The sequence below is a fragment of the Lagopus muta genome, chromosome 22 (assembly GCF_023343835.1).
Source record: "Lagopus muta isolate bLagMut1 chromosome 22, bLagMut1 primary, whole genome shotgun sequence".
Taxonomy (NCBI): Eukaryota; Metazoa; Chordata; class Aves; order Galliformes; family Phasianidae; genus Lagopus; species Lagopus muta.
In genome coordinates this window covers 1,456,232-1,476,164 of record NC_064454.1, presented here as the reverse complement: position 1 = coordinate 1,476,164, position 19,933 = coordinate 1,456,232, and the positions used below count along the sequence as shown (strand labels likewise).

General features: G+C 49.2%; 1 protein-coding gene across 5 annotated transcripts in view; it reads left to right on the top strand.

Moving 5' to 3' along the window:
- Window positions 1-1,055: 1,055 nt before the first annotated feature.
- Window positions 1,056-19,933, top strand: part of APLP2 (amyloid beta precursor like protein 2) — a 39,445-nt gene continuing 20,567 nt past the window's right edge. For 3 of the 5 annotated variants that reach the window (XM_048968183.1, XM_048968182.1, XM_048968179.1), the window contains exons 1-3: window positions 1,057-1,204; window positions 18,123-18,296; window positions 19,463-19,592. In XM_048968183.1, the coding sequence (XP_048824140.1) occupies window positions 1,124-1,204; window positions 18,123-18,296; window positions 19,463-19,592 (385 nt within the window). In that variant the 5' untranslated portion in view covers window positions 1,057-1,123. Of the gene's footprint in view, window positions 1,205-18,122; window positions 18,297-19,462; window positions 19,593-19,933 lie in introns of all 5 variants that reach the window. The other 2 variants (XM_048968180.1, XM_048968181.1) reach the window with 2 other exon arrangements.

Here is a 19,933-nt window from a genome sequence, read left to right as displayed (position 1 = left end):
AGCCTCTACCCAAAGATTTGTAACCAGCTTCCACTCCTTGGCCTTGGGAGAAGGAGAAATGCTTGTTCTTATTTAAAGAGGGGCTGAGCTGAATATCCTCAGTTATTTAGTCCTGTATTCACACTGCACAATAAAATATTTTCATTAAGATCTATCAGTTTAGAAAGAACTCATTAAAAGCGTTTTCCAACTGAAGCTGGCCAAGCTGAGAAGAAAATTACACATCCCTGAGGACTGCAGCAAAGGAGATTTAAAGGTGTTCAAATACTACAAAAAAGAGACTGTAATAAGTGAGTAGTGGGCCAGGCAGCTGCTTTAATTAAAGCTGGGGCTGCTTATTGATCCACTGCTCAGATTTACCCTGCTCTGCAGCACTTCAGCAATATTCCTTTCCACCTTTCCAGCCAGCAGTGCTTGTAGGAGAAGCTGAGGGTGATGAAGTTGGGAATGGAGGTGTTTTATAACGTTCTGTGCTGAGGGCTTTTCTCCACAGGGTGCTTCCATGCTGAAGTGAACCCACGTATTCTATGTAACGTGACAGGGATGTGCCTGCCGTGGTTTGCTCTGCGGTGATGCTGGAGCACGGCGTGATCCCTGCGGGCCGTGCTGCTGTGTGACGGCTTTTGTTGAAGAGGAAAATAAAAGGAAACGGCCTTTCATTGGGAAGGACGGAGGGCTGCAGGCTGAGCGCCCTGTGTGCAAAGGAGGTGAGCAGCGCTGCCGCTCGTTCCGAGTATGTGGGGAAGCCTCATGTCTGCAGCCTGACCACGCCGGTGGGAGCAAAACAACAGCTTCAAGCGCCCGTTGTCCGCGCAGCCCCGCGCGGCCCTTTTCCACACACCAAGAGCCGCCCGGACACCTCAACCCGCGGCCGCCATTTCCCTCAGGGTCGGGGGGAACGCGCCCCCGTGGGCGGGACCTCCGCCGCGACGGCTCCTCCTCCCATTGGCCGAGTGCGGCGAGGCAGGCGTGGCTCTCGCCCAATCCCCCTCATTCCCCGGAGCCTCACCTCCGCCGCGCTCCTATTGGCCGCGGGGCGGGGCTTGGCGAGGCGGCTCCCATCGCGCCGCGCAGGGGGCGCGGGGGCCGCAGTAGCGCTTGGGCGGCGGCGGTGTCGGCAGCGATGGGCGCGGCGCGGCGCTTCCCCCTCCTGCTCCTGCTGGGGCTGGCCGGCCCCGCCGTCACGCTGGCCGGATACATCGAGGTGGGTGCGAGCGGAGTCCCGAGAGCCGCGCGGCCGGCCGTTGGGGGCCGGGAATCGCCTGGCGGAGCCCGGAGGCTGCCTTTGGCCGAGGTTCCCCCGGCCCGGCTCGGATCCGCGGGGCGGTGCCGCGGGGGATCCTTCGCCGTCTAACAGCTGATCTGCAGGGCGCTGCGGGGCTGCCTTGGCAGCGGGGCTCGGCGGGCCCTGGGTGCGGCCGCTGCCCGGAGCGCCTGGCTGCGGCTGCGAGCGGTGCTTCGGGTGGCGGAGCGGTGCCCGATTAGCGCAGAAATGAGTAAATCGCTGCAGTTCGCCTGCGTGTGGGTACGGCTTTCACGTATGCGTGCGTGCGGAGATAACGAGAGGAGGGAAATTCCGGCTTCGTCCGTGGAAGTCGCCGCAACGTGCGGTTGAGGCGTTGACACGGCGGGGGAGGGAAGCCCCGCAGTTCGCTGCGCACGGAGCCGGGCGGACCGCAGCTGGGTGCGCAGTTCGGCCGGGCCGGGCTGGGGCCGGAGCGCTCCCAGCTCTGCCGCAGGAAGCCGAGCTTCTGAGGTTGCGTTGCGTGTCACCTGCCCGTGGCTTTGCCCGCTTATGGAGGCGCAGCGCTCCGTCTCCTCCGTATCGTTGCGTTAAATCCGCGTAACGCTCGTTTGATCGGGACGGGCCGGTGCTGAGGATGCTTGCAGCAGGGCTGGCCGGCCGAGGTCACTCGGGGTCCCCCGGGGGGGCGGTTTGGGCGGTGGCTGAGTCCATCCGATCTCGTGCACCTGTTGAGAAGCTCCTCCGGTTGTAGGTCGCTTCCTCTGTCACATTCAGCACGCGTTCTGGAAGCCGCCGTGCCCGTGGATTTGTGTTACGAAAAGCCAGCGTCCTCCTGTGGGAGCAGATGTGGCCCGCAGACTGTTGTGCTGGGGCTGAAGAAGCAGAGCTCAGCGTTCACCCACCCGTCTTGGGGTCAGCAGAGGCTTTGGCAGCCCTGAGTGCCCTGGGATGGCGCCATCAGTGCAGCGGTGCTGACCTGATGGAAGAGGGTTAACCTGGACCCAGTCCTGCCTCGCTGCTCATCCCAGGCTCGCCCTGCTGCAGGCTGGGGCTTTGCTCCTTAGCTACGGATCAGGGGTTACACGGTGCACCCTGCTGCTCGGTGTGCAATCTGCTCGGCCATTCCCACAGCACCATCTGCATCCTGAAGGCTTGACAGCCTCCTTCATCTGCTGGCGCAAAATGTCACTTGTCACATTTTACTTCTTTCTTTTTTTTTTTTGCTGTATTCTCCACCATTGCCTTGTCAGTGGGGGACTGCAGGTCTTCCTTGCTGCCAGATTTGCTCTGGAATCGTAGCTGGATGCAGAGCTGAGGAAGTGAAATGGTGGCTGTTTTTTTATCGCCTTTACTGGCGGATAGCAGGTAATGTAATGAAAAAGAGGGGATAGATGTATTTTTTATAAAGAGGACATTTGAAAGCATTCCATAGTGAAGGAAAACACATAGCAGTGGCTGCATTTATCAGTTCAGTGGAATTGGCAATGTCCCGTTAGGTGGATTTTCTTTTGCTTGATTATCTTAGCTAGCAGTCCCTGTCCCCGGAACACCCGTTAATCCGCTTATCGACTACAATTTGTTTTTCTTTCTCCCCTGCATGGAGGAAGAGGAGTGGCAGGCATATTTATTTATTTATTACTGGCATCTGAGCCTTTGAGTAGGGCATTCCCCAGGGCTCCTGGCTGGTGTCAGCCCTCCTTTCAGATAACCTCTGACAGCCTCCTTGCAGACGGGCTGGGATGTAGGAGCACAGAGACGACGTGGGCACCCTAGTGGGGCTGTTGTCTTTGTGGGGTGATGTGTCCTGGGCTCATGTCTGAACTGGGGGCTGCTGCGTTCTGCTTGTGAAATCTGAGAGAACTTCAAATGGGGCGCAGATGCCAACTGAAAAAAAGAAAATGAATCCATTCTAATTTGATCTCTGTTCCTATGATAAACTGCTTGTGCTGTGTCCCCAGGGCCTTCAGGGATGGAAAGTTTCTTTTTTATCGCTTGACCTTTGTGTGTAATCGAATCTGAGGCAATGCAGACTTGATGCTGCTTTTGGTTTTCTTTTTAATAGCCTTTGGTTTTACTGGTCCTCTTCCCAAGCTATCCTGAATGCTTCTGTTACCGTTTCAGGTAACGGAGGTTTGGGGTAAAGAAAACAACGTGCTGACTTGCATCAGGGTTGTGCCTTTTGTGTTGCTGTTGTTCTTGTGTGGTGTGCTTAAATTCTCACTAACGAAAATATCAGCCTTGTGCCATTTCTGCAGACCTTAGGGACTTGTAATTGCCTGCTGCATTGAACAAAGAACTCCACCTAGGGGAAATTTCCACTTCTGTGTTCCAGTCCTGAGGAGAAACAGCTCAGGAAAATTCCAGTCCTGAGCACGGCCTTTGCTTTGCACTCAGTTCCCAAAGCTTCACTTCCCAGGAAGCATTAGGAAAAACGCTTTGCTATCAAAGCAGTTGTTTGCAGTGCCTCATCTCAGCCTCCACAAAACCTCCTCTGAAGCAGAGATGTGTGTAAGGAGGCAATGATGGACACCTGCTGCTGTGGGATGCTCTGCGCTGCCTTGGGCTGCTCCATGGAGGTGAGCTCTGTGCTCTGCTGCAGCTCTCCTGAGCCTCAGCTGTGAGGTGTTGTGTCAGTGACCTTAAATGTTAATGAAGCATTAATATCTCTCAACCTCGGGTTAGACTTCTTCTGTGAAGAACACCCATTGCAACACCAGGGCTGTTCAGAATCCATTGTACGGGTGGCTTTGGCTGTGTTTGGGCTTTATTGCTGCACTTTTCACCTTCTCCAGTGCCATGCAGTGCAGGAAGAAGCAATTTGGGGTCTGTTCTGCATGGGTGGTGCTTCTCTCTTGATGTTGCTGGTAACAATTTTGCCTTTTATTTTTTCCCATTGCATGTGTATTTGAGAGGCGTAAAGACTCAATCTTGTAAACAGAAGTTATTTTGACTGCAGCATCTGCTTCTACAACTGTGCTTAAACCATAACCTTGTTCTCCAGTTGGAAACATGAGGCGTGTGCTCTCCCCAGCCTTTCATACTGGGACAAGGCAGCCTTCATGTTGGTGCTCTTTGGCATCTCACACTTCTTGTGAGCTCGTGGAAGTTGATGTCGTCCTTCAGCTGTTTGCTCTCGTGCTGCTTATGTGCAGTAAAACAGTGCTGTTATTTATTTTTATTTAATTCATGCAATCAGCACCGCTGGACCATTGTTAATTTAAGACGATGTTGGCTCTTAATTGGAGTACTTCAATATTCGCCATGGCCATAAACCATTTGGGTGAGGCTTCTGCTTCAGAACTGTACCTGAACTTGTGATGTTGTCCTTTTTCTCTCAAAAAGTGAGCTGGACTCATAGTACCATTTCCTATCACTGCTTTTTACTCTGAGTGGAGCCTTCCAGGCACGTTGTCTGTATGCATTTTGTTTTTCCACTTCTGAATTTCCATTTCCAGCGCTTTGCTGTAGGTGCCATTAAATCTCAGGTCTGTGAGAGAGACAGCATTGTGCAAAGTCTTCGAGTGACTCTTCCATGTATCTATTTACTTAACAAATAGGATAAGCTGGGGGCTCCTCTTTGCTTCATCCAGGATGGCACCCGCACTCAGTTTGCCTCATTAGGAGATCTGATGGCTCTGTACTGGGAGCACTGGGCTGAGTGGTCACTGGGCTGAGGCCAACTGCAGGCTGTGGGTGCTGGAGGGTTTGGGATCTCAGGAAAAATTGCTTTTGGTTCTTATTTTGTTGCTCTTGTTGTTTATGAGCTCCTGCAGAGGTAAATGACCAAATCCTCGTTGAGATCTTGCATGTGGATAGCAATTCTTTTACTTGGCAATAGACTTGCAGTCCTCTCAGCTGGGACGAGTGTATATTCCTGTCCAAATTCCTGAACAATCCCATAGAAAAGAGAAGGCAGAAGTGCAGCTGACTGTTCTGTGGCTCTGCTGCTTGCTCTGCAGTCTCACATTAACTTCATCTGCATTTGCAAAACCTCTGACTTGAGACAAACGATGGAAATCCTAATCTGCAGAGGATGGCAAACCAATTTCACCAGCAGCAGAGCACAGCCTGGCTTTGCACAGCCAGGTGACCACAGGCACGTGCTGCCGAGCTGCTGACTGCCCAGTGTTACAGGACTGCTTTGTGCTGCCAGCAGGGAGAATGCTCTCCTTATTTTGGTGGCACTGCACAGGGCCATGCTGGGGGCTGGGCTGCCCTTCCATCCCTATGGAGATTAACCTTGCAGCACGCTGGCCACCCTCTGCTTTGTGGGGGCTGTTCTGTGAAGCTTTGGAGGGCTTTACTGAGGAGACAGAATCAATAACAGTTTGGCTTGGATGGCCTTGCTGCGTTTCCAGACTAACTGAAAATCGTTATGAAATGATGACTTTGAGTTTTTTCAAGTCGCCGAACGCAAAGAGCTTAAAAATTGCCTGCGTCGTTTAAATGCGATGCGAAAATAAATAACAGCAGAGATGATGGAGCTTTGGATGATGGTCCTTTGCTGGGCGGTTTGGAGGAGCTGTGTGCCATGCAGGCTGGGCACAGTGCATCTTTGCAGCATGACTCATCATGTAGGAGGAGCTGTGCTGGGGGAGAGAACCGTGCTGGGATTCCAGGCTTTGGCTCTGTGTCAGGGATGCATTTAGGTAATTTCATACGGTAAGCTCTCTAACAAAATTACAGCAGTCAGAAGTATGGCCTGATTCAGGTCAAGGACGTGGAGGGAGATGCACGCACAGCCGGGCCGTGGTTCCTCCTGGCTGTCACAGAAGATTGCTGCTTAGGGAAGTTTCCATTTAAGAGTTGCTAATTATCATCTTACTGCTGTCTTCTTGCCGATCACATCAAGCAAGCTGACAACCAGCCTTAGCAGATGTGTTGAAGTAAAAGTAGTGCTTAACCTTGGAAGTGCCCTTTCTCATTTAGGTCTGCTTTTGCAACCAGCAAACGTTTGCTGCTGAGATGGCATTTCTTGAGTGTGTGCTGGGAGCTGCTGGCCAGTGGGCTTTTCATTCTTGCATTGGGGAAAGTTGTTCTGTTATCTCTCTGCAGGCTTGTCTTTCCTCACGCAGCTGTGCTGCCTTGAAGCACTGTGATAGACAGGGATACCAGCTCAGAAATCATCTGCTGCTGCTGTCCTTGCAGGGGCACAGGAGGCTGGGTGAATGACTTGGGATTTTCGGGGAGTTGCCCTCTGTTAACTTGGAAACTGAGGTGCTTAAATGAAAAGCCAAGCATTTGCATTTTTAGTCTTTGGGCTATTCTCTAAAGGCTTTTACATTATTTTTAGCCCCCAGCTCCCTGCCAAAAGACTCATCCCTATTGTTTTGGATTTGGGGTTGGTGAATCCCATTAATTATGATGTCATTGCGTAGTGTGAAGTGACAGCAACAAAAAGAAAAATGTTGCCCATGCCATCTGTTACAATAAGCATCATGCACTCATGTTAGATTTCAAGTGGATTTGGAGTGCGTATTCACAACAGACGCTGGGCTCTGCTTAGACGTATGGTGGCCTGCAGCATAAAGCTTTTAATCACCAAATTCCCTCTGTGGTTTTGGATTTGGTGTGGCACATTGCTGGGTCTTAGCAGTTTTCCTGTTTTGTCGGTGTTTAATCATTTCCCATTCGTGCTGGGACTCACAACTTGACAGAAGTGGTCCTAGAGCAATGGATGTGAACTACACTCAGTCACTAATGCTGTGTGTTGGGTGCTGACTTCTTACCCTGGTCGTCTTGCAGTAACTGTGGCCTGAAATAGAGAGGGGCAGATTTGCTTTAATCTGCTAAGTATTCCTCTCAAAAGATTAAATGCAAAACGTTGGTTCAAACCTGGGCTTTGAGTTCCCAGCGAGCGTATTGGCATTTGAACGTGACTCTTTCTCTGCATAATTTATCAAAGCTCTCGCTGAAGAAATTGAATTTGATGTCTGGATCGTTTGACGCAGCAAGATCAGGTGTGCATTTAGGAGCCCAAAAGAATGGAAAAGCGTTGAGATCCAAGCGGTGCACTTCAGCCAGCATAGCAGCCTTGGCCAGAGGTGAGCTCTGCAGTGCTGGCTGTATGGCAAGGCTCGTGTTTTCGTTCAGTGTTATGTGTGCTGGGAGAAAGGGAGACAGGTGGTTGAGGGCACAAGGTGACATGGAAAGCAGCTGCTGCTCTGCAGTGGGGCAGGATTCTTGCAGCTCTCACTTGGGCTCTTGGAATAAGATGAGTGCCTCTAAGTAGTGGAGATGCAGGGTTTCAAATAACTTCCGGAGTCCTTCAGGATGGCTTCATATCCCCAGAACAGGAAGCATCAAGCAGTGGGGAAGGTGTTTTCTTGCAGGCCAACCAAAAGAAGTTTGGGGTTTTGAAACATGAAGCTTGGCTTGAAGAGCACCATCAGAAGCTTCGTACCCGCTGCCCCCTCCACTGCTCCTCATAAACACTGGCTTGTTCCCATTGCATCAGTGCTTGCTGTGCAACAAAGCTGGGCACTGTGTGGCTATTCTGTTCAGGGCAGCAGCCACTTTCTCGGAAGCAATTTCCCAATAACAAAGGCAGGAGATGAATGGCCTGCCAGAGCGCAGGCTTGGTGCAGTGTAGTGTTTTGCTGCCCTGTCCCTGCGCTTTCTGCAGCTGGCTTTGTGCTCTGCATCACAGCCTGTGGTTGCTTTAGGTCTCCCACCTTCCTGCTATGGGCTCGTGCTCTTATCCTGTGTGTGTTCAACATGTATTTGTCGCGCTCAATCGCAGCAGCTGACGTGGATTACTTACACTGCTTTGATGCATCGTGTTTTGGATAATGTATTCCTTCATTTTCAGTTCTTGTGACTTCCTTCAGAATGTCTTCATTTCTCAGGTTAGGAGACAAAGGGATAACCCTCAGCCAGCTGATCCCCTTGCAATCCCTCTGCCTTCTCTCCCCTCCCTTTGCTCAGGATCCTTTGCTCAGCACTGTGCCTTCGAGGAAGACTGAAGGGAAGAGCTGGATTCCTAATGGAGCAGGGCTGCTAAGACACCCAGAAATCTCCGTTCAGATTTGCCTAACTGTCAAACCTGCAATACCAGCAAAAAGCGTTTTGAAGTCTAGGCTGGAATTCCTGGGTTTGGCTGGATTTGTTGTGCTCAGTTGTATTAAGCAAGCTTTTGGATCTTGCTCCACAATGAGAATTAGTGCGGGGGGAAGAACACTGTTCAAAGTGTAACCACATGGGAGGTTTTCCACAGGGCATCTGTAGCATGTTAAATCCCTCTTTCATTGTGGGGCACAGACCAGAATGGATCACTGTAGCCCTTTTGTGATTCCTGCTGATGTATTTCAAGGGTATTACAGCTCTGAAAGGGCCAGTGCCTTGTTAGTCAGGTGTATGCAAACAGCTGAACTGGTTGCTCCAGAGAAGCACATTATGAAGACTTCCCCAAAACGTGGGGCTGGAAACTTCATCCATAGAGTGGAGGAGGAGAAGTGGGCAGCACTGCCTGCAGAGGCCAGTGGGCCTTTTGCCTCAGGCAGAAGCAGCCACAGCACGATTTCCTTTGCCTGGTTGGCCTTGGGTTTGGTTTGGCTTCTTGTGTTCCCTGTCGCCGTCCTTAAAAGATTTTTGCAACAAGTTAAATTGTTATTCCTTATTGTCTAAGTGGTTGATGGCTTTATTCATGCTGTTCTGTTATTATGTTCAATAGCCTGTGATTATTAAATCTGTCTTGGTTGTAGAACTGAGAGCATAACCAAGATTTAGCTACAGCTGGCAGCAAAGGTAACCACCTAAGGGGAGTTTAATGTTCACAGCTGTCTGTAGCTGCACTTCCAGCACCTATTGCTGTGATGTTAACTTTGAGATGCGTTGCCAGTTATGCAGACTCTTCATTTCCCCATGCTATTATAGGAGGCTGGTCAATTTTGACTCTTTACAACAGATAACTCTGAATACTCTAGATCTATAAAGCAGAGAATTGTGTGTTTTGTGGTATTTACTTTGGAATTACTTCTCTGGTTTAGAATCTCTCTTCAGATGCATCTCTGAGCAGCATCTGTGTAACATCTGTGTATGTATGTACATCACATGTAAGATGGTGCTGTTTAGCAGTGGAGCTGCCAAATACACCGTGGAGTCTATGAAGCACAAAATAAAGGAAGATGCATTCTGAGCATCCCTGAGTGGTACAGTCTTGTGGAATGCATCAGGATGGGGACATCTTCAGCTGAATTTCAGGTTCCAAATAGCTGGAATATGAACCTGGTGCTGAAACACAGCCTGTTGGTGTCTGTACAAACACCTTCTTGCTCTCTCTTTCTCTGGCATGTGTGGATGGGTAGTTGGGGTCCCTATGAAACACCTGCCCTCCTGATTGAGACTTGAAGTTGTGCACTTGGTGGGAGGTTGCTTAGTAATGGGTTGGTCCTGCAGTGATGAGAACTGCCCTCAGGGATGAAGAGTGATCCCCGTGAAGAGAACTGTTCTTTGTATTCCTGCTACTCTGGACTAATAGTCCTGTCCCTTTTGTTTGGAGGTAGAACTGTCAAAGTTCAGATGACCTCCAATGGAATCACGCAGCTGGTTAGTTAGTCCATCCATCGTTGCTGCCCAGGTTTTATGGTTGCTTTGCAGCCTTGACACATGAGATTTTTTTTCTTGCCCACTTTCCTCCTCCTAATCTATTGTGTATTTTCAGTCAAAGCCAGAAGCGCTCAGTGCAGGATTCTCACAACCTTCTGAGTATCCCTGGCATCCCCAGCTCCTGCCAAACTCATCCTGCACTGCTGGGTTAGCTGGAGGTGCATGGAGAGGCAGCCTCAAAGACAGCTGAGCCTTAGGCTGCTTAGGAGCACGTTGAGGCCCTCAAAGTTTTTTTTTTTTTTAAATATATCCATCCAAAATAAGGATATTAGAATGAGACATTCCTGGCTCTCTGGTGCTATTACATCACCAAGCTGTAATTTCAGCATGGCTCCTTCTCAAGTGCTGATTTCTTATGATGTGAGGCACCTGAACACGTTCCATAGGACTAATCCATTGCAGAGATGTGCCAGGTTTTGGTGAGGCTGCTGTCTGCAGCTTTGTGTCTGCATTACAAATCTTGCTGGGCCGCGTCTGGAGTCAGCTAATGAAAAGCAAACTGCCACTCCCTGGCGTGAGAACTTTGTGCAGTGTTCTCAGCCTTTGACTTTGAGAAAACTATTGGAGCTACTCAGCCCATGGCTAGGAAAATGGTGAATGGCCTGTTACATCAATACTGCCATCGATCTTCCCTCCCGTCCCTCTGTAGTGGTGGGGTTTATGTGTGAAGTCAGCATTTCCACTGCAGTCCGTATCTGCTTTGTACAGCGAAAGAAAGTAAGACCTGTGACAGCTGAGCATTTATGCTGTGCTGCTGGGTAGGTGTATATTGCCTCTTGTTCCTGAAGGTGTAGCTAGATTGTCCAAAACTGTTCTGCTGGTTCTTTTCCAAAGGGCGAATTCCCCTGCTGCTGCAGGACAGGCAGGTTTTGCTCCCAGGTTGGTAATAAAGCTTGTGGTTTGTTGTAATGCTTTTGTGCTTCGAAGTCCTTGCTGCAGTGTCATTCATGCTCCTTAAGAGCTGTCTGGGGGCCGAGCAGCAGAATGTGCAGCCACAGAACATTGCCATGCCTGCTGCCCAGCTCATGTATTTCACACCAAGTTGGCTGGAAATAGGAAAGAACAGTTCTATAACACCTACCTTCAGAATTGGCAGAAAATGCTTAAGGAAGCTTGTAGGAAATGGGGTTTCTGTGTACCACGTGTTGCTCCTCCCTGAAACCAGGAGGAAGTTGCTAACAGCAGTGTTTTGTTTTCTTCTGTTCTGTCTCTGTGCAGTGCTGTGCAAACTGATAGACCTCGATAGCTCCTGTAGCTGTAAAACTTAGCACAGGCAATTTGGGCAGGCTTGTGCAATGTGCAGCATCGCTGAACTCTCACAGGACTGCAGCCTTGACGTCCCTGACGTTCTGTGCTGGCTTCTGTCGAACTGGTTTTACTTTCTGGATCAGCAAAATCAATAAAGGGGATCCGGTCCAGCTTTAGTCTGTGCTATAAATTACTCCTTAATTTTCTAATAGCATTAAGCAGTTAGTCTAAGTAGAGGCCTATCACTCCTCTTAAAGGAGCTGTTTAATACATCCATTAGAGTTTCTATATGCTGATTTAGCTACGATATGACATGGTGACTGTTAAACCCCAGCTGATAAATTAATGCCTCAGAAATAAAATGCTCCTGAATTAGTCAGGATTGCTTTTAAAGAGTAAAAGATGGGAATCCATTAAGGTGTTCCAAAGTCCTTTTCATGGCTTTGTGTGACCCCACTGCTGGCAAAAATCGAGGGGTGCTCAGGCTCTGCTCTTGGACCTCTCTCTTCTGGTAGATGCTGAATCTCAGTGGGTGAGCCTTGGGGTGGAGGGGTTCACCTTCTGTACCAGCCCTTGAAAGAAGGAAGGAGGTGGTGAGATCAGGCTGAGTCCTGCGTTTTGTGCTGGGATGCTTCATAGGAATGTTTGGCTGTTGGATGATGAACTTAGAAAGAACCAAATAAACTTTGCCCATCTGACTCATGCGGTTCGGGTGTTGCTCCAGGCCGCCTTCTTGCAGTCGTTCAGCACTTGCCTTTATTTATTTATAGGTTTCTTTAAAACCACTTGTTTGTGCACGTCCAGTTGCCAGCATTGGTGGAGGGAAGCTGGCAGCTTCTCCTCGGTTTGGTTGCTGTTTGCTGGGATCCAAAATAGCTGCAGTCACAAAAACTGAAGGGCTGTTGTTCTGTGGGAACTGGAGATGGGTTTTTCTGAGCTAATTCTTTCACTTTTCTGGGTTTTTTTTGCTCCCCCCCAACCCATCAGTGGTAGGATCTCTTCCTAACAAGCAGCTTAACTGCAAACTGAACTCTGTGGAGCCTGGATCAGCAGCTGCTTGGCAGAATGGGAGCAACGTTGTGTTGGAGCAGAGGCTTTTCTGTTTTCAGAGGATGGTCATTAGCACAGTCTGGAATGCCAAAATCGTGTGAAAACCTCCTGGTTTCCCCTTCCTGTGGAGAAGTTTGGTCTGTGCTGTTTGTGTGTCAGAATTACCAGCTCAGGTGTTTTCCAGATCTGAGTTCCAGCATGGAGTGCTGCAGCGTGGTGTGAGCAGCGCCTGTGGAGCTCTGCCCGTGTGCTACAGGAGGTTTGTGTGTTGCCCAAGTGCAGGACTTCAGGGTATTGTATCATGCTTCCAAACCATTGCAGTCCATGCACATAAACAGCCAAGTGGTGATACAGAGCAACAGCCTTCAGGGGAGCTGAACTCGAGCTCAGGAGTGGCTGAAAGCAAAGCATGCCTGCACTGCAGACTTTCCACTTATTTTTCCCTTTATCTCACGTGTTTTTTTCCAGGTATTTCTCCTTGCCACTTCACATTCTTGATGCTCGGTTGAAATATGCTCTTCTGTTTCCTGCCTGCTTTTTGGATCGTGGTGGTGCAGATCAGACCACAATCTGTGCAGCCTTTTTATCTTATCGCGTGACATCGGGGCGGTGAGACGTGTGGTCAGGCTGAGAAACCACATTTCTGCAGCATCCACCCCCCCACAGCTTGTCGTGGTGAGCTTCACAGCTCTCTAACACAACATCTGTACAGATTCTTTTAAGTATATCTCTGGAATGCTGAATCGCTTTGGATCAGCACTTTTAAGTGCTCAGGTTCTTTTGCCTGGTGATAATAAATTCTTCTCTGTCTCCTTCCCTCCATTTCTGCCCACTAGGAAGACGAGGGAGCGAGAGTATGCACATGATTTGGGATGAGGTTTGGTCTAGGAGCTAGTTGCTTTTGCTTCAAACAAATTGGAAGTGGTGAAAGGTTTTTGTAACTGTACCTTCCTGTGTATTATGGAATCTCCGTATCCTGGTTACTGCAGTGGTTGTATTCCCCAGCTATTATGTAGATAAAGTGCCTCGAGATGGAAAGGATTCATTATTGAACTGTGTGGAAAAGTTACTTAGGAAATAGCATGTCTGAGTGCTGCTCCTCACATTGCATTGTGCTGCTGGCAGCCATAAATACACGGTTCTGCTTTCAGCCACGTGCTGCGTTTCCCAGTGGCTTTTCCCTCACTGGATTTTTAGTGCACGTGAAAACATGATCTTGTACTGCAGTTTTCCCTTACGGGCAAGATAGCAAGGCATCTTGACTCTGTATGGTTCCGATGCCTGAATAGCTCAAGTGGGAAAGCAGTAATTAGTCTTGCTGTGCAGGGCAGTGTGGTGGCACAGATTGGAGCGTCGGGGGCTGAGGATTAGTCCAGGCTGAGCCTCTGATGCGTGACCTTAGGCAGGTCACTTGACTTTGTGCCTTCGTTTAGCCCCTCAATAAACAGGTTTGGTCTGTGTGTGCTGTGATGTGACTTAGGAGGGCTCTGCATAAAGGTGCATTTAGTGCATTTAGCCCTGATGCTGTGAAGCCCCTGAAGCAGGGCAGCATGGCCAGCAGTCTTGGCACCCTTCTGTGCATGGTGGCAGGGAACTGCTGGTCTTTTCTCTCTGCCTTGGAGTTTTGGGGCTGCTCTCATGGCAAGCTGCTCTGGTCCCAGATGTTACACACAAGTCAGGGAAGCTTGGGGCTGTCAGTGGGGCTGCTCAAAGTAACATTTGTTCAGGAAACGTTTCGAATGAGTAGATCTGAACTTTGCCTCTCTAGGGGTAGAAAAGAGAATGCTGAAGGCAAGCATGTTACACAAGCAGCTCGGGAGGCCTTGGATTGTGGCTTTGCTGAGTCTGCTCCCCACGACTAGCTGTGCCGCAGTCCTGCTCTCCCTGTCTGCGTCGCACGGTCTCCCAGTGCAGATGTCTGATGGGCAGATTATCTGCCCGGTGCCTCATGCAGGCCTGGTTTGTGGAGCACGATAGACTAGAGGAGGAGCTGGGAGATAATCTGCTGTGTAATTAGTGCACATTCCAAGGGCAGAGAGGCTGCCTGTGAGCCACAGGTAGTGGGAAGCCCCTTTTCTCTGGAGAAGGGCAGATCAGAGTGCAGGAGCAATAATGCCCTGGGCTTTGGCTTCGTGTTGGTGTTTGTAGCGCTCTGGCTGCTGTCAGCACATCTGAAAGGACACGGGATGTTGTCACTGAATTTCTGAGCGTTCAAGGCTGCACATTGGCCACGCATGGGGCAGATCTAAATATAAACTGCACTGAGCCAGCAGTGCAGCTCCTGCATCGCTTCCCAGTTTTTGGCTGCTGCACCACCAAAGTTGATAAAGGAGGAGCAGATGAGATGCCTCCCCTTCAGCAACTTACAGGAAGCTGTAGGCTGCTTGATTGAGATTTCTGCCTCCTAAATTCAACGGCAAACACAGGCTGGTATTATCAGCTCACACCAGATCTGCCTGCAGACAATAATTCTTCCTGTCCTGGAGTCCTGCCCATGTGCATTATTGTAATTATCAGCAATTGAAATAAATAAATAAAGCAGCAGAGCTAGGATGAGCTGCTGGTCTGTAGATTTACTGCCTGCTGTGTCAGACATTCATCAGCCTTGCTGGGTTCAAGCCACCTATCTGCTGAATAAAAACAGGAGGAAGAGGTTAAGGAAAACAAACTCGGAGCACCATTGGAAGCACAAATGGAAAGCTCTGCTCGCGTTCAGGAGTTATTAATCCAGATACAGGGAATCTTAAGTATTCTGTTTAGAATGCCTTGGGTGTGAGGTTGAATGCTGAGCAGTGCACGGAGACCTGGGCCAGCTTGGCTCTGCTCCGTGTGCTCTCCTGCAGTACTCACCAGGCCCCAGTGCTGCAGTTTGTGGCTGTGCATCAATTCCTGAGCTTTTCTTTTAATTTTGCCAGAGACCAGCCTGTCCTATGGAAGGAGAAATCCCCACGTGTGCCTGGAGGCAGCAGAGATGCAGGCTGTGCTCAGAGGCAGTCAGGGCCTGCTCAGCCCGAGCAGTTCTTTTTGGTACACTGATACCAATGTGGGGCAATGGAACCTTGGTCTTTACCCCACGTAGGTGAGGTTCGTCAGTTGAGTGGTGAAGTTAAAGCTGTGGCCTCCACTGGGATTCCTTGTGTTCTGTCCTTACAGGTATGATGAGATCAAAATGCCGAGTTAAGTAAGCGATGTGGTTGGTGAAAAATGGGAGCTCATTACTCACAGATCTTATCTTGGGGTTAAAGATTCAGCTCCTGCACATCACAGTTCATTAACTCACCCAACTGCGCGATTCCAGAGCAGACTTTTTCCATTTGATTGAAAGTGATGAAATCAAGCAAGTAATTAGTCTCGTTTGTTCAGCTGCGAATTGGGGTTTAACATGTTCCTGTAGCCACGGCAACGGCACCCACTGATGTGCAAACTGTTGGAGCAATCCTGGAGGAGGAATGGTACCTTTGCCACAGTGTGAGGTGTCAGGCAGGAGAGAGAGCAGGACTAAACAGCAGCTAACAGCAGAATGTAAACAGTGGGTGACTTCAGGAGGTTGGTATGTGTTTGAACAGGAGTTTTGTTCCCCAAGGCAGCTGTGAATGGATTACCTGTGGATGTTTCTGCCCCTGGATGGGAGCTGCACCTCTCCTGCTTACTCATTGACCTTATTTTGCTGCATACTTGCGAGTACATTTCTTCAAAGCAAGTTTCATAAGCATGGGCTGTGTTAGCAATGTCCAAACTGCTCAAAACATGCCTTGTTCTTACCAGGGCCAATGCTGTGCATGTCTGTGATGCATTTCTTTTTGCTCTTTTCAGAGTTCAGCTCAAATCTTGAATGTAGCCATAACGTAACAAAACAAAGTTTTGTTGTGGATTGCTTCCTCTCATGTATCTGATTGTTGGTACCCACAAGGTGTTTGTTTTTAGAGGGATTTAAAGGCCCTCTTGGAAAGTTTGTGTGTGTTTTTGGGCTTGTAAAGGACCATTCTGCGCTTCCCTTTTCCTCTTGGCGCAGAGGGGCAGTGAGGAAGGCAGTGCAGGAGCCAAGGCTTTGCTGTGTGGTGTTGGTCAGCTCTTGCACAACATTTGTGATGTCCTCTTAGTCTGCACCCCTCTGTGGTGGTGGCTGTGTGCTCCAGGAGGCTGACAGACCAGAGAACAAGTGAAGGTTTTGCACTGTAACATTCCCCCCCAGGACAGTGAGTGGTGGAGATGTGCAGCATGCCTTCCCAAGCCTCTCAAGAAGCAAGCCAACAAACTGCTCCTCTCTTTTGCAAGGGATTCCAGTGTGTTCCTGCTGTGTTGTAACTTCTGGGCTTTCGACTTCTGAGATGTCAAGTTTGCTGTTTATAGCAAAACAGTTGCTTTAACACTGATCTCCTGGGCAGAACTGGTGCTGTGCATTGTCGACGTGTCAGCAAAGGGCTGCCAGCCATTGGGCTGTGAGGTTTGGCACAGAGAAGTGAGCAGTGGTTGGAAGTTGGAGGTGTTTTGTTATGGGATGTGGGTGCTGGTATCTGATATACACAGTTGTGTACTTCTTTCCTTTGTGATCTCTGCTCACATTTGCTCTCATGGATGTCTGCTGGGTGAAAGGATTTCAGAGCAAATAAAACTTCTTGTATGTGAATGCTTCTCTCAAAGGTGCTGTTGAATAGTTCTTAAAACTTGAGGGGTATTTTTCCAAAGCCTGGCACTGTGCCTGGGTATCTCAGGTCAGTCTTAGCCCTGAGGCCCAGCCATGATTTGGGGCCAGGGGAACACTGGGGTTAGAAGGGAGTCATTTTTTTCCCCTAGAAAGCAGGAGCTGCACTTGGGGCTGACCAGCTGAATTCCTCTCTTGATCATTTCTGCCTTGCTGTGAATGTATGTGTGTTGATTGAAGTTGGTGGGGATCTGCAGGCAGTAGGGAATGAGCAGTGCCTGCAGAGACATATGCATTTTTGAGTGCTTGAAAGGTTAAACAGGAAGGCAGGATTGGTGGCCTGGGGCAGCGCAGCCTGCCAGAAAAACAGAGCCTTGGGGCAGCGCTGCTCTGGAGCTGTCTTGCTGTTTCTCATCTGGCTTATCTGAAGCAATTGAAATGGATTTCACTCCCCCCAAACCACTTTGAAGAGCTTTTGGTTTGGGAGTTCTTCGGGTGGGTTGCTTTGTCGTTGTTCTTAGGGTTGGTTTTTAGTGACGCAGGGAGAGGACAGCCGACTCCCAACCCTTCCGAAAAACCCCAGCTCTACAGTTTAGTTTAATCTCGTTTTTCTTTTGTTCAGCCAGCAGGATTTCAGGAAGGGAAGCTGGCCTTGTTTCCAGTGCTCGCTCTGCAGTTCGACCCGGATGTGCCTTTGTGTTGTCAGGCTTTTGTCTGCTGATGCACGGCAGCAGAACCTGGCAGGGCAGCAGCCTGGGAGTGCGTGGGGCGAGGGAGAGCAGGGCTGGGGAGCTGCATCAGCAGAAGCCATCCTTACCTGGAGGGCTGGGCAAGCTAGGTGTCTGTATCCCACATGTCTGTAGATCTCTGGGCAAGCACCCGGCTTGAATCTCTGAGCCATCCTCCTGGAGTGGGAAGCAATTAATTTATTAGCAGAAGCAACACTGAGAGTTGCAGAAAGGAGTTTCTGCCAGGTGTTAATGAGATTAATTATTTATCCCCAAATACTGGGGATGGAGAGAGGCTCTTTAAGTTCTTCAGACATCTGTTTTAGCTTTTGTGGGCACAACCTTCAAGTGTGAATTACCCTTTGGTTTCAAGAAGCTGTTGCTGCAAAAATAAAAGGAGAGTTTGGAAAAACAAATGCATTGCTGGTGAAAACCTGGAGTGGAGACCATCAGCTTCAAGGAATATGGCTACAAAATGTAATTGCAAGACTTTGCTGATGGAAGTGAGAGCTCTTTGCTGGAGCCTTTCTCGTGCTTTGAGTTGTTCTGCTTTCTGTCAGGTAAAGCAATCAACTTACTTTGTTTTTCTTTCTCTTCACAGGCATTGGCAGCCAATGCTGGGACAGGGTTTGCGGTGGCAGAGCCTCAAATTGCCATGTTCTGTGGGAAGCTAAATATGCATGTGAATATCCAGACCGGGAAATGGGAACCTGACACTTCTGGGACCAAGAGCTGCTTTGGAACGAAGGAAGAGATTCTGCAGTACTGCCAGGAGGTGAGGATTGCTGGGGGATCTGGCTCTTCTCTGCTGCAAAGGAATTGAATTTAACCAGTCAGTAGCAAGCTAACCCTGCAGGAGGGTTGTGTTTGACTGTCTCACTTCTCTGAACAGCCCTGCTGTGTTGCTGTCATGGAAGATCAGCACAGAACTGCAGTGGAATTTAGGAGTTAGCTCTAGTTGATATCAGCTCACGCTGCCCCAAGAAGGCCCTCGGTCTGCAGGTCAGGGAGGTATCACTGTTTTCAGGGTTTGGCCAGTTAGACCAGCAGCTGGGAGCCTGACACCTATTTCAGCTGGAATGTATTTGTGTTGCTATCAGTGACAAATGCATATCAGCCAGAATATTAGCCAAATAGTTTCATCAAAACGTTGGCTGTACTTTTAGGTTCTTCCTACTTTACTGCAGAGCCTTAATCTCCTTTCAGTGTGCTCCAGGTACTGCAGCATATTGGCCTTGAAGAGTGTCTTTAATTACTCCGTGGAGGTGACAGGCATGTAAAGTACCACCAGGAATGTTTTTTTATTGGGAAGGTGATAGAGCACACTATGTCTGGACTGGAAAACTTTTAATACTGTTTTACAAGGCTGATGTAACAGGGGCTGCATGTGGTTCACGTAGCGGAAACCTAAATATAAATCAGTGTCTGCACTTGAGAACTTGAGCAGAAGTGTTAATAGGTTATAAATGGAGCAGGCATAAGGAAACCTGAGTAGTTAGGTGCACATTAGCTTGGGAAATGATGAGGCAGTCTGAAGATGTTATTAGTCCTTACTACTGCTGCTTGCCCTCTTCCGGAGGGTATCACACTGTCAGTGCACCAGCCAAAATGGAAGGGGATAAAAATACTTCTCCTCCACCTCTGTGCAAAGCCAGAGGCCTCAGCTCTGTGCCCAGCTCTTGCCACTAACCTGGCTTTCTCCTGTCACGTGTAAAGAAGTGGTGACATGTTCTCTTGCTGATGCCCTGCGTGATAAACAGCTGGGGGCTTTTTTATGTCTTCAGCTGTTGGGAGCTTGATCCAGAAGAGAATGTGTATCCGTGTACAAATTTGAAGTTACTCTTGCTCAGAGAATTGGCCTTGCTTCTTTTGGCTGAGAGCCATTTTGTGCATTCCTTGTCCTTTCTGGAAACGAATTTATCTGTGGTTGTTTTTAAACAGATGTATCCAGACCTTCAGATTACAAATGTCGTGGAAGCCAATCAGCCTGTCAGTATTGACAGCTGGTGCAAGAGGGGGAAGAAGCAGTGCAAGGACCGCACTCATATCGTTGTGCCCTACAAGTGCCTGGGTGAGTGCACGACGTGCTTCCCTGCATTCTTGTGGGAGGGGGGTCAAGAATTGCCTCCTGGCTTCTTAGAGAGAGAACATCTGCGTTTATCAAGCTTCTCTCATATCAGGTTGCCATTTCCACATCCAACTTCCACTCAGATGGTTTTATTTCCACAAGATGGGACTCTGCCTTTCTCCAGCAGATCAACAGCTTGATAACAGCTGCACTGGAATAATGGTGTCTGGCGTGAAAAAGAAATCCCCGTTCTCTCTGCAACTGCCATAAAAACCTGAAGGCTATTGTATTTGAATATCACAGACACTGGGATTTAATACTCTGATCTTATTTTTGTGGAGCTT